The sequence below is a fragment of the Oryzias latipes genome, chromosome 23 (genome assembly GCF_053564925.1).
Source record: "Oryzias latipes strain Hd-rR chromosome 23, Olatipes_Hd-rR_3.1".
NCBI classification, from domain to species: Eukaryota; Metazoa; Chordata; class Actinopteri; order Beloniformes; family Adrianichthyidae; genus Oryzias; species Oryzias latipes.
Window position 1 is genome coordinate 2,868,390 of NC_136259.1, and position 13,727 is coordinate 2,882,116.

General features: G+C 40.6%; 1 protein-coding gene across 1 annotated transcript; it reads left to right on the forward strand.

The window, feature by feature from the left end:
- The first annotated feature begins 56 nt into the window (after positions 1 to 56).
- Positions 57 to 8,964, forward strand: ccdc3a (coiled-coil domain containing 3a). The gene is made up of 3 exons (XM_004086958.5): positions 57 to 614; positions 804 to 981; positions 8,527 to 8,964. Exons 1-3 carry the CDS (start codon positions 208 to 210, stop codon positions 8,830 to 8,832), a joined length of 891 nt encoding a protein of 296 aa, XP_004087006.1. The 5' UTR covers positions 57 to 207; the 3' UTR covers positions 8,833 to 8,964.
- The last annotated feature ends 4,763 nt before the right edge of the window (positions 8,965 to 13,727 follow it).

Genomic DNA, 13,727 nt, shown 5'->3' on the forward strand with positions numbered 1-13,727 from the left:
GGGATTATTAGTTCAAAGTATCAGGATGTGTTTTTGAAGCATCCTCGCGCGCCCAGGTGAGACAGCACGGCATGATGGACTTTTGAAGAGAGACGCACTTTTGTGGGAACTTCTTGATGAGACGCAATATTGGATTTTTCAAACTGAAACCAAACAACTAAAAGAAAGAAAACATCACAAAGTTGAAGTGAGAAAATTACTGAAGGGATGTTTGCCACGGCTGTCCTCGCCACTGCGCTCTGCGTTTTTGCGCACTTGGAGACTTTTACGCGCGGCTGCCAGCTGCCATCCGAGTGGCGGCCGCTGAGCGAGGGCTGCCGGGCGGAGCTGGCGGAGATCATCGTGTACGCTCGGGTCTTGGCGATCCACCGGGAGCCCCTGGGGATCGGAACCAGCAGCCTGTTCAACTCGCTGCCCTTTGGGTTCGCGTATGGATACGAGGGCGCGGAGGACGGACTGCTGTACTCGGCGGAGGTGGAGCTGCTGTGCGACCAAGCATGGGGCAGCATGCTAGAGGTGCCCTCTGGATCCAGGCTGAACCTGACCGGGCTGGGCTACCTGTCCTGCCAGTCCCACACGGTCATGGAAAATGACTCCTACTTCTTTTTCCTCAGGTGAGAAGCACACTGGAGGTCCTTGAATGGACCCTTGACCTTCTTTAGTGAAAAATTAAAATGAAGATTTTGCCAACAAAAAAGTACTTCCACAAATAAAAGTTGTTTTTAAAGAAGTAATTTGGGATTTAATTAAAAAGATTCCTCCTTCCTCCATCCTTCCATCGCTTTCTTCACTCTCCTTCCCAGGATGGATGAGAACTACAGCATCCTTCCTCATGGCGTCAACTTCCAAGATGCTATTTTCCCTGACACAGCAGAGAACCGGCGCACTTTTTCCAGCCTCTTCCAGTTTGCAAACTGCTCAGAAGGGGGGCAGCTGTTGCACTCCTTCAGTCCCGAGTGGGACATCCAGGAGGACAGCAGGGTGAGGCGCTAACCTTTGAAATCTCTGACAGAAAAAATGTCGAAAAGGAGTTCAAACTGACGGAGAAAATGCAGGCAGGATTCACTCAAACTACTAATATTTGATAAACATTTTCATGAGGAATTTTTGACTTTTTTGTTTAGGTTCAAAGGACAAATGTCAGAGATCAGTTCACAGCTTTAAAAGGAAGTGGTTTTCATGTGCACATCAGAACAGTTTCACTAATAGGCACTTAACTCCGCTGACCTGACACGACCGACCATTTTTATCACCAGTTCTTTCCCTGAGGTCGGCTTGTCTCCCAACCCACAAGCTGGAACTAAAAAGAAAACTTGATCCTTACTCATCACTTTAGTCTAAATGGAGAAGTTCTATCAGTGTTTTTTTTAACCTTTTTTGAGCCAAGGCACGTTTATTCTTGACAAAAATCTCACGACACACCAGCATCCAAACATTAAAAAAGCAGAAACTCTATAGTCTGTATTAAACTACAGTCCCTCCATGATCTCACAGGCATTTTTGGGATAATTGTGGCAGTAAAAAAAGAAGTTGTAGCTGTTTTTTCTAAAAGATGTAATAAAAGTTAAGTTAGTTTTCATTGATAATTTTAAACTAAATTATTTGACATTTTACCCTGATAGTTGTTTTTTCCCTCTTTTATGTATTTTATGTAACCTCACAAACATATTCTTTCTAAATAGTGATTTATTTATTTAACATTTATTTCAATGTTGGTGCAAAGGCAACTGTAATTTTTTTGAACAATTATATGATCAAAATGTTTATATATTTTACACAAAGAGATTAACATTGTATTTATGTTTTCTGTAGCTCCACAAAAAGTGAACATGTTGAAGTTTTATTAGTTTTTCTTTTGTCTTAATCAAAGATGAAGTCTTTGAAAACTTTAACAAAAATGTTTTATTTCTTTTTAGATGATTAAATTGTTGGAATTTAGTTTAATTGTGTCTGTTGGCCACTTCACCTTCATCCTGTTTCTTAAATGTTGTTATTACTTCTTCTTAAGTTTAACATCTAAAATAATCCAGACGTTCATAGAAAAGTGTTTCAGTTAGAAAGATGACTTGGACCAAACTCTGGGATGTTTGGCTGTTAAGAAACACAAACCTGGAAGGAGAACTAAACTGTTGACCTCTGACCTCTGATTTCATCAAGAAGATTGAAAAACTGGTTGTGTGTTTGTTGTGGCTTAAGACGTTTAACAGGGAAGACTCATTGTACGTTGAGATGCTGTCACTTTAACCCAATGCATCATGGGAGATGTAGTGATGGCAGACAGACTCTCTTCTCTGAGCTTCAGTGTTTTGTTCACTTGTTCCACGGTCTGACACCAGATTCTGTGGAAAGCTACACCGCTAAAGACGAGCTTTAGCTGGTATTTCTGTTGGAACTGAGAGACTTTAGGAGCAGAATCAGAACAAGGAAGTGAAGACTTTTAACCATTTCTGATTGGTCAGACTGATGACGGATGATTAAGCCTCCAAGAATGATTGGTGGAGACAGTTAAAGGGGCGGGACTTTTCAGAAAACAGAGCTGAAGCTGCAGCTAAATCGCGGTACCGTCATTCTCTCCGATTCGTCATTATCAAAATGTCTTTAATAGAATCAGAAAAAAGTATTTTATGATTTTTCATATTCCAAACTACTCAGTGTTTTATCAGGGCCTGTTTGGATGAACACAGAGCTGAAATCCTGGAGATGGGAAATGTTTTAGATCAGTGAATGGATAATTTCCCACGGTTCACTAGTCACACCGGTTGAAAAACACTGCTATACATCATTTTTTTACCAATGATTTCAGTAAAATATTAGTTAAAAAAACATTTTTCCATGAAACAATAGATGCATTTTTCACTATTAGGGTCGACTTCAAAATATCTGTATTTATTTACGACATCTGATCACGCGTTTGCACGATAAGACGGTTCAAAGCAATATTTAGGATAAGATTTATGCTCAATGCCATTTCGTACATTTTGCGCATTTTCCACATTCGGCATTTCGGTTTTCGTAGATCCATGCGTGATATACGTCATTCCGAAGTGTTTGATGCCTTTTGTCATCTGTCGATGTGCGCAGACGTCTGTTTGGCCGACGGGTCTCTATGTGAATTCGGTTTGGAGCTGTTGACAATGTTTGTTTGTTTACGATAATTGAAAGTTGTCATGTCCAGATGACAGCTTTTATCCTGCTTCTGCGATGGAATCAACCTGGATGCAGTAATTATGTTAATCCTACACAATTGTGAGTGATTTTTGTGAGATGCGGATGCAAATTTGTGTCTTTCCTCAACCGTTCCTCGTATGTCTAACAGACGGCGCACACAGGACAATGAAATGACCTGATTGACACACAAATCAGTAATGAATCGCATATGAACAGCGCAATAATCACACAAGGTTGGTGATCTACGTTGATTTACGTGTTCTGTGCGTGGTTTATTCGTACTTCCTCTGCCGTTTTAACGTGGTTCATTCGTGATACATGTGTGAAAATTTCACGTATAAACTTTCTTTCACATATATTCACGTGCGACCAACTTTCATCCGTGTAACATGTGCATAAATGTACGTAGTGGCTGCATTTTCCCATTTATTTATTTGTTTGGAGGATAAGACCCCTTCAGATGGGCCCCCTCGTTTCAGAGGAGACAGCAAAAACAAACAAGTACCGACAGGCACAGCTGAAAGCAAATTTTACGTATATTAAAACCATGATAAAGAACTTAAAGTACACAAGACGACGCACACACACACACACACAGTTGTGAGAAAGTTTTCTTCCTGACTGAAGAGTTGATTGATAGATAAAGTAATTGGGGACACGCCCTTTAGATTTATTAATCCGAGTTCTGATGATTTCCCAAAAGCATCGTACATTTATCTGCCCTGAACAGATAAAATGGTTTGGGATGGAAAATCCTGAATTCATTTATTTATTTCATTTATTTCATTGAGTTTCTTTCAAGTCAAAATCTTTTGAATCAGACTTGATTCTAAAACAAGATCAGCAGCGCGTTCCAGCAGCTCTAGTTTTCTATATCTATGTTGGATCTATTTGATTTGTTTTATAGGTTTTATGTTGAATGCTCTTTCTGAACGTTCTCTGCATTTACCGGGCTTGGGACAGGCACAAGCAGGACGCTGGTTTTTGGTCTTTAGTATTCATATTATTTTGTTGTTATTTTTTATTATGTATCTGTTTTTTTGGTACTTATTTTTTTAGATTTTTGGTGGCTATCATGTTTGGAGGGGGCAGTCATGGCATTTGAGGGGGGGGGGCATTTCTCCCCCATGCTACCCAGCATTCATCAGTAGAACCTGGAGGTTTGTGTCTTTTTGTGTCTGATGTTGCAGTAAAACGCTTTCCAGAGGTGGTTTTGGTTTGGTTTTCAGGGCAAACGACGCAGATAAATAAATCAGCAGAGTGACGCGGGTTGCAGTGTTTGTTGGGCTGTCCGTCCCTCTGTGTGGGGTCAGGGGTCACACACAGAGCGGCCAAAGGCAGTCCTTCTACGAGCATTTACACGCACAGCGCTTATGCTGCAGGCAAAACACAACAGAACAGATGTTTTCTTTTTCTTTTTTTTTAGAGAATAGAACATGTTTGGGAACATTTCCTGATTAACTTCACTATCTGATGTTCTTTTTTTTCCTGGATGCATCGCTTCCTCTGTGCTCAGGACTTTTGAGATTCTTCTGATGGAGAATAAACACAAAAACTCTCAAAAAGCCGGCGCTGGGGGTTGCTTTGCCCCTGGGTGCAGTTTCATGGGAACCAGATGCCCCACCGGAAAGACTGACAGGAGAGCTCCTCCACTGCAGTCTGCTGCCAAAAGCCTCAATTAGCCTCAGAAACAAAGCTCTGCCTCACCAGCAGACAGACAGACGAGTCTCTGCTGAGCCTGAAACTCCTGAGAGTCTTTTTTTTTTCTGGAAGACGCTCAGTAATTTTATTTTGTTATATCATAATACATTATGTTTTACTAACTTGTTGCTTAAATGGATATAGCATAAAGGTTTCTGACCACTGTCCAAACTTAAAAAGCGCAGCAGAAAGAGTCCGGCTGTAAATCCTCAACTGTCCCTGGTAAAGAAAAAATAAATAAATAGAAAAGTAAAGATAAATTAAGGCAGCAAGCGGCGTTGTATGGCCCACAGGCGCTACCCGCCCCCATCGTCACCGCCTCACTGGCTGAGCAGCTGCTCCTCGCCGTCTAGCTTTGCTATACTGGTCAGGGCTCCACGGGACAAATGGAGGAAAAATAAAAATATTGGTTGACCTTATCGCCATAGCAACCATTGCATTTTTTGGTCACCTAAGGGTGGCGAACAAATCCATGTAAATTTAAGAAGCATTGGCAAAAGTAAAATTTTGAATTTCCTTGGTAACGGAGGATTTGTCCCGGATGAGCCAGCAGGAGGAAACCCAGATGCGGGAGAGAACAACCAGCACATTTGTAACAGCGTCCAAGGGGTTTGATCACAAAGGCAAATTTAAAAAAAGTACTAGAGGTCAGGGAACAGAAGGAGCCGACGCTGAAGCAGAGCTCCTTAAATACACTGAGACTAATTACTTACCGTAAGTGCAGGCAGCTGGGAGTGGCTCCACAGGAGAATGGGCGGAGTCACGGCCAGCCAGCACAGACGCAAAAGAAAAGACAGAACAAAACAAGCAGAACACGAAAGGTTTTTTTGTTAGCCACGCCCACAATCCTAATATATTCTTATTGTATGTCATCATTTTTTCCAGCTTGAACCGTGAATTATTTTCACAATCTTCTGGTAAAAAATGTGCGAGCAAAGGGGGAACGCCACGTTTACGAGCTTGTCACGCTTAGGCCATCAATTTTTAAATCCGCTCTTTTTTCCTAAATCCTTTCCAAATGATCCTCGAGGAGTTAGAAGGTGACAACGAACATCTATACCTGGTAACAAAAGGGGTTCTTTTAAAAAAAAAAGTCAAGATGGCGGGTTCTTCCTGAGGTCAAAGGTCAACAGAAATTTGTAAAGAAGTCGCCTTTCCCGTATTGTGGAAAAAATGTAGAAAATTCCCAAATTTCCAGATGTGCCACAAAAACTTCGATGTCAAAAAGTGATTTTCACAGAGTTGCAGGAGTTTTTGAGTGAGTGGTGGGGCCAAATTTGTGAAGGCAGGGGACACCTTGCACAGGTCTCTAGAGGGCCACGTATCACACACACCCATGCAGGCTCACTAACCAAGTAACCGAGTAACCAATGAACCTATGAAGGGTGTTTTTGGACGGTGGGAGGAAGCTGGAGATCCTGGAGAAATCCCACGCATGCACAGGGAGAACATGCAAACTCCACATAGAAAGGTCCCCCAGCTGGGACTTGAACCAGGGGCCTTCTTGCCGTGAGGCAATGGCGCTAACCACTGCTCCACTGTGCACCCTAGATTGGCACTTTATTTACAAACCTCAGTTTAGCCACACACAAAAAACCTGTATTTGTCTTCGTGTTATGAAGGAAGAAATGTATTAAAGAGTCTCTGAACTCAAAGCATCCAAAACGTATCATTTATATGGAGAGAAATTAGACTCAGTCGGATTTGTGCGTGCTTAATTCTTGATTTGTGCGTAAATTAGGATTTGTGCATAAATTTGGATTTGTGCGTGATTTGTTACTCACATAATACGTTTTGTGTAGAAGTTAAAAAAATATAAAATGAAAAAAATACAAAATGCAATTTACGTATGCACAAATTAAGATTGCAACAGTTTGAAACTATTTACACACACACATCTTTAAAAAACACGCACAAATCCCTTGTTACGCACACACGAAGCCAAAGTTACGCACGGATCTACCGTGAGACTGTTTTCACGTCTCACAAATTCGTCCGTAAGTGCTGCGTTTAAATACCAGTGGAATGCTCAGTCATTAGAATTTTCCTATCAGCCTTCCCAGACAATGACTCAATCAATACATGAAGACAGTAGATGTAAGTGTTGAACATAGAGGCTACTTACTTCGGGGCGCTGACCACCGAGATGGGCCGCCATTCTTCCCGTGACTCTCTCAGTCTGACTGCCTTTGATTTTTCCGGAAAAAAAAACCAGTGCCCCCTACTGGTCGTTCCTGTTACGCATTTTGTATCAATTCGGTGTCTCGGAGAATAATATACTTTTAACATATATATTAGCGTTTAAAAGTGAATGTCATATTCTCAGATAATAATTTTTATTTTCCTTTAAAGTTTTTTTAAGGCCTGCTACACCCACTGAAGGAAATACGTCGATCTGGATTTCACGGGCAATCTTAATTTGTGCATATGTAAATTGCATTTTGTATTTTTTTCATTTTATATTTTTTTAACTTATACACAAAACATATTATGTGAGTAACAAATAATGCACAAATCCAAATTTATGCACAAACCCTAATTTACGCACAAATCAAGAATTACGCACGCACAAATCCTAATTTCTCTCCATACATTTAGCTCTCTAAGCTTATCTTTTCATATTGAATTCATATGTTTAGCTGCACGGTGGGGTAGTGGTTAGCGCTGGTCCCGGGTTTGAATCCGAGCTGGTTTTGGTTGCATGTTCTCCTCGTGCATGTTTGGTTTTCTCCAGGAACTCCTCCCACAGTCCATCTACATATTTCATGGGTCCACTGGTGAATCCAATCGTCCCGTAGGTGTGAGAGTGTATGTCAGGGGTGCCCAAATCCAGGCCTGGAGGGCCGGCCTCCTGCTGGTTTTCCAGAATCCCTGCCTCATCTGCTGCTGATTAACTGGATCAGGTGTGTTTAGCCAATAAGGATTTTCAATGGGAGGTCGGTTGGAAAACATGTAGGACACCTGCCCTGAAGGGCCTGGATTTGGGGACCCCTGGTGTATGTGGTGGTGCGGCCTTGTGACAGACTGATGACCTCGCCAGAACAGTCGGTGGGATAGGCTCCAGTAACCCTGGAGCAAGTTTGGAAATAGAAGGGATTTCATGTCTTTGACTGAAGAATAGATATAATTTGTTTTGGAGGCGTGTAATAGTAGTGGTTGTTTTACTTTCTGTAGCTTGAATTAAAGGACTTTTTGAACAATTATGGCAGCAGCAGGGGGGCATCTCCAGCATTGTGCTTTGTGGTTGTGCGTCAGTGCTGGATGTGTGTTGTAATGTTCCTGAATTATCGCGAGACAGACAGATAGAGAGAGCGGGAAAGACAGAAGAGCAGGAGACGAGCAAGCTGGAAGATTGAATGAAAGGTGCGTCAAATAAAACAAGATAAAACTAAACTAAAGGACTGTTGATTTGGACAACAATGTGTCTCAGTGAGTTTTCCTTTGAGGAAAGAAGAGATTCTAGCAGGGAATAACAATTATGTCACAGCTTTAAAGTTTCATTTACACAAAAAAGTGTCTAAAATTCCCCACAGAAAATAATATTGATCATGACAACAAGAGCTTTTTGTGCACATTTCCAAGAGAATCACATGATCAAAGATCCAAGAAGTGAGGCTTTTACAAAATAAAGAAGGCCTCTTCCTCTCTTTGTTGCAGCTGCTGTGCTCCTCGGTCCAGGTGGCGCTGTTCGAGGAGGAGGAGCGCAGCCAGAAGCTGCAGGAGCGCCTGGCTGCGCTGGAGAAGCGGAACCGGCAGCTGAAGGAGCGCGTCCGGAAGCTGAAGCGTTCCCTGAGGAACGCCCGCAAAGCTGCGCGGAAAGCGGAGCAGGAGGCCCAGGAGCTGCAAGGGAAACTGAACGGCGTGGACAGAAGGGCGGGGCGCTACCTCAACGCCATCACGCGGGAGGAGCCCGCCAACGGCGCCTTCACTAGTGCAGCGATACAGCAGAGGGCGCAGCTTTGAACCAGCACACAATCCACGTCCACCCAGACTGATATGTGGAACTACAGTCAACACATTCATCAGATTTCTCAAATAAATCTTTTTAAATAAAAAAAACACATTTTTTTTCATAACCTCAACTTTCCGGAATGACAGCAAACAGATTTGATGAAAGTTTCGTAAATCAAATAGACACAAACCTGTGCAGTTGTGTTTTTGATGGACTCTGAAAGAGCTCTCAACTTTTTTAATAATAATACCATAATCCAGAATTTTGGACCTTGAATCTTATTTGCTGGGTGAAAAACACAAAAGCCTCTGAAGGCATCAGGTGTTTGCAGGGACTTCCTGCTTCACACAACCGTCAATGAGACGCTGTTTGCTTCAAGTTCTTTGTTTTCATGTTCCTCCTCGAGGTTTAAATCCAGACTTTAACAATTCTGACTCTGAACTTGCACAGCAAAGTAACCCAAATGACTTTAAAGTCATTTGGGTTACTTTGCTGTGCAAGTTCAGAGTCAGAATTGTGTCTAAAACACAGAGATCAATGGACTCGTCCTTTGTGTTTTAGACACATTAGCGCCCCTACTAGCTTGAGGTGCTTGCAAGTGAACCCTGGTGCGAGTCACTGAAGTGTGAACGCAGATGAACTCCTTTGGAGGATCGAGTAAAATGATGTTGTTGTTGTTCAGCTTCTGGCACATCCCATGAGGGGTCGCCACCGCGATTCAGTGAAAGCTGATTTGGCAGGGATTGTTTTTTTTTTTACACCAGATGCTCTTCCTGTATTTTATCCGGGCTGGGGACCGGCACAGGGAGGCCCCTTATGCCTACATAGTTAGGCAGAAGCGTCTTGACCCAGGAGCGACACTGGATGAAGCTCTTGAGGAATTTCATGTAAGTTTCTTTAAATATTGAAAACAATCCGAAACAAGCACCAGTGTCACGCCATCGTAGTGAAGAGTAGATGCTAGTCTGAAGTTAAAACAAAGAGAAAAAAAATAAAAGAAATCTATACAAATTTAAACTCTGTGAGGTTTTCTCTTTCTGAACGTAGTCTGCATTTTCCGGGCTTGGGACGGGCATAAGCAGGACACTGGTTTGAGCTCTGTTGAGGCTGCTTTTATCGTTTTTTTATTTTTATTTTCATGTCTGCTTTTCCATTTTTTTTCTTTAGAATATTTTTTTTCTTTTTTATATTTATTCGTTTTTTCTTTTTTCTTTTGTTTGGGTACTTCCTTCTTTAATACATTTAGATTTTTGCTGGCTATCATGTTTGGAGGGGGCAGTCATGGCATTTGAGGGGGGGCATTTCTCCCCGTGCCTGTATCTGGCCTTGCTTCCCAGCATCCATCAGTAGAACTTGGAGGTTTGTTTCTTTTTTTTTTGAGTTTGTGTCTGATATTGCAGTAAAACGCTTTCCAGAGGTTTTTTTAGGTGCTCTGAACCTTTTTTCTTCAATGATTTGTGATCTTTACTGGTGTCCATGGATTCCATGAAATCTTTCCACCTTTATCCGCCTTTGTCATGGTAGGGAGAACACGTCAGTGTAAGGGTGGGGGGTCATCTAAGATAGCACAAGGGATAAATAAGAGGAAACAGTCAGCCTTAAAAGCTCAAACTTTAATAAAAAATGTTTAGTTGCAGGACAACTTACAAATAATAAAATTATTACAAAGAATTAAAAAATAAATAAATAAAATAAAACAAAATAATAAAATTAAATTAAAAAAAAAATTCTAAACATTTAGAAGTTTTAGACCTCTTGGGCTTTTCTAAATAATTTAAATTAAAAGTCAAACAATAAGTCAATAATAATAATAAATAATAACATTAAATAAATAAGAAGTCAATACATAATAATAATCAATAATAATCAATAATAAGTCAACAATAAGTCCAAAAGTTAACTATAGATTTACCCTAAAAAAAGAAAAAAAAGAAAAACAATAGATTTACGGATTCATGTCAGTGATCAGTTTGTGTAACACAGATGTTATGGTGTCGGGTTTCAAGCGAACAGTCTGGCCTCTTATTAAAATCTGTTTCCACAAAATGTTCTGAACATAGCCAGACTGTATTTCTAGCTGGTACCACAGTGATCCATCTGGGTTAGCTCTTTTTATTGCTAAGATCCACTTTTTCCTTAAGTCTGAATCCATTGGAAACCTGCAAGAAAAGTTCAGTCTCTGAGTCAGAAATGTATAAATCTATATTACCATAATAGCCTAGTCCTAATATGCTGTGTACTGTATAGGTTTAACAAAATAAAATTTACATTTATGTCGACAGCAAATTGTACGCCCTGCAGCATCATGCATGTCAACATGTGTACGATTAATGAAGCCCCTGCAGCATTAAAAGAAAAAAATTATAGTCCTTGCCTGTGAAATGTTCTGCCTTTCTCCTCTAGCGATAGAACTCATTGGGTAAAACCAGGGATCAAGCATGGCCCTTTGCTCTACTGCCAAATATCTTGCCATGAAAAGGCCCAAATCTGGGTCTCCCTGTGCCGGTCCCCAGCCCACATAAAGTAAAGGGTGGTGTCAGGAAGGGCATCCGGCGTAAAAAACCCCACTGCCAAACCCACCTGTGCGGATCAGTGAAAGCTGATTCCCTGAATGGTAATGCCGACGGGTAAACAACAACTTCATCAGGGGCATTTATGGACAAGTTCAAAACTGCAGGTGTGGTTCATTTCCATGGCAGACTTACATTGTGGCCTACCAATGTAAATGTGGATTAGAAAAGGGAGATAGACGTGGAACAATTGGGATTGGTGGCTTGATAAGCAGGAAAATGCCAACTGACTATGAAAATGCAATCATCAGAAAATCTCTGCATACATACAGTCAATCTGATTTGTTTTAGGGAACCAGAGAGAGAGAGAGAGAGACATATGTCGGTTATGTTAAACACACAAACTTAAAATATCAACATCAACATTGAACAAAATTCACCTAAAACTAGGGATTGCCCGTTTCACACAGACGCCTGGCGCTTGTTTCACCTTCATGAAGCAGACTGGTTCGGCATCATGTTTCGAGGCGTGTAGCAACTAGCGCAGATCACGTGGTTGATGACGTATGAAGCGCCAAATGCTTCTTTTGGTCGAACCACGGTTCAGGGGGGTATTCCAGAAAGCAGGTTATGCTAGCTCCCACGGTAAGTTTGAGGCTAAGGAAGCGGTTAACTTCAGCTTTCGGTTCCAGAAATGGAGGTATGTTTCAGGATATGTCAGGTTGCCATAGCAACTCATGCTCTGAACATAACCTGGTCTGGAGCAGGTTTAGTTGAAGGTTAGTTTGTTTTCAGAGAGGTGAAGCAGCATGGCGTGTCCATTTAAAGATGATTTAGTGGATGAAGAAGCTCAGATAATACTTTTTCCACCATGGGAGGGTGATAAGACCACATATGGATGTTGGAAAAATAAACTTTATACTTTGATCTAACTTCATTATTTGCTTCAGTTAAGATAAATATTTTAAGATAAATAACACGTAGTTATCAGACAGTTATTTTACTTTCATCGAAATTAATTCAATTAAGTAGGTGTAACTTTGGTGCTGCTGTTAGATCGGCACCGCAAGGGATTCTGGGATACCATTCCCTTTGCCTGTCTGGACGGATTTGGGTTTAAGTGTGGCTTTTTGACCAAATGTGTTTAGTTGTTTAGCTGTTTTACTGTGTTTTGTCGAGATATTTTGTCCTACTAAGCTCAAATCTCTGCACCATGAGTGAGAGTGAAGGAGAGGATGATGAGTTTATATAGCACCACTTGTTAAAAGTACCATTCTGATCATATTAGAAAATTGGTAAATGAATGTATGCATTCCGTGTGTAATGTTTCTTTCTTTTTATTGTTATACAATTGAGTATATCTGCCGGCTCAAACTTAGACATATGAGAGTTCAAGAATCATAATTAATTAAGATGGAAAAAATATTAATTGAATTGGAGTAATATGACATTTAGTTAGATAAATATGTAAATTTGAGTTGTATAAACACTAATTAAGTTTTATAGACGTAAGAAATTAGGTTGAATAAATTTAACTCAATGACTTGTTACCAATAGAAGTAATTCATTTCAGTTGGCAAAATTGGATAAGTTATACATATATATGCGTCACAAGGAAAAATGGAAATAAGATCAGAAACTCGTGCGTTTACTTTGTCTGTTCTTTGTCTCCAAGCAGAAACTCTTTCTTTTGCTGATGATGCAGTCGTGTTACTTTTTTGATGGTCTTATAATCTTCATACGCCGTCATTAAAATCTCAGACTCCGTCTCACTTCCGTCTCAAGTGTTGCGCTTTCTTTTTTTTTCACCACGCGTTTCTAAGGTGACTCCGGAAATCGGTGATCCATTGAGAATGTCTTTATGTACCTGCTGTGCACGTGCATTAACCCAGGGTTACCAAGTCGAGCGTAATTACGCTAACTCATATCCGGTCTTTTGGAACCGACATACCCAGAGTAAGCAAGTTCAGGCGGATTTCAGCCAGAGTTCAGGCTTAAAGTCAGGCTAGTTTAAACATGCTTCCTGGATTACCCCCCTGGAAACCCAAAATCAAAACATGACAGAACAAAACACAAAAGCAAAGAAACGTAAACCGTAACAATCTACCCACAAACTGATAGAACCTAAATTAAAGAAAAGAAGAAAAAACAAAAACACTTCTCAAAAATTACTTCACAACCACAAGAGTCTCTCAGTCCAGAAGTTATTTTTGATATACAGTATTTTTAATGTATGCATTTTTTAAAACTGATTTATGGAGTTTCCATTCTTCAGATCGCCAGATAATAAATTCCACATGTTGACCCCCTAAACAAAAATGTGATTCTTTATTGCATTAGTTCTGACCACCATAAATCACAATCATTTACTTTAATTCCAAACAAACTCAGTATTT

Excerpts from the sequence above, each read along its gene's own strand:
- ccdc3a (XM_004086958.5), top strand. The coding sequence starts at position 208 with ATGTTTGCCACGGCTGTCCTCGCCACTGCGCTCTGCGTTTTTGCGCAC. Across the intron at positions 615-803 it reads TCCTACTTCTTTTTCCTCAG|GATGGATGAGAACTACAGCA; the intron begins GTGAGAAGCACA and ends TCTCCTTCCCAG. Across the intron at positions 982-8,526 it reads ACATCCAGGAGGACAGCAGG|CTGCTGTGCTCCTCGGTCCA; the intron begins GTGAGGCGCTAA and ends TCTTTGTTGCAG.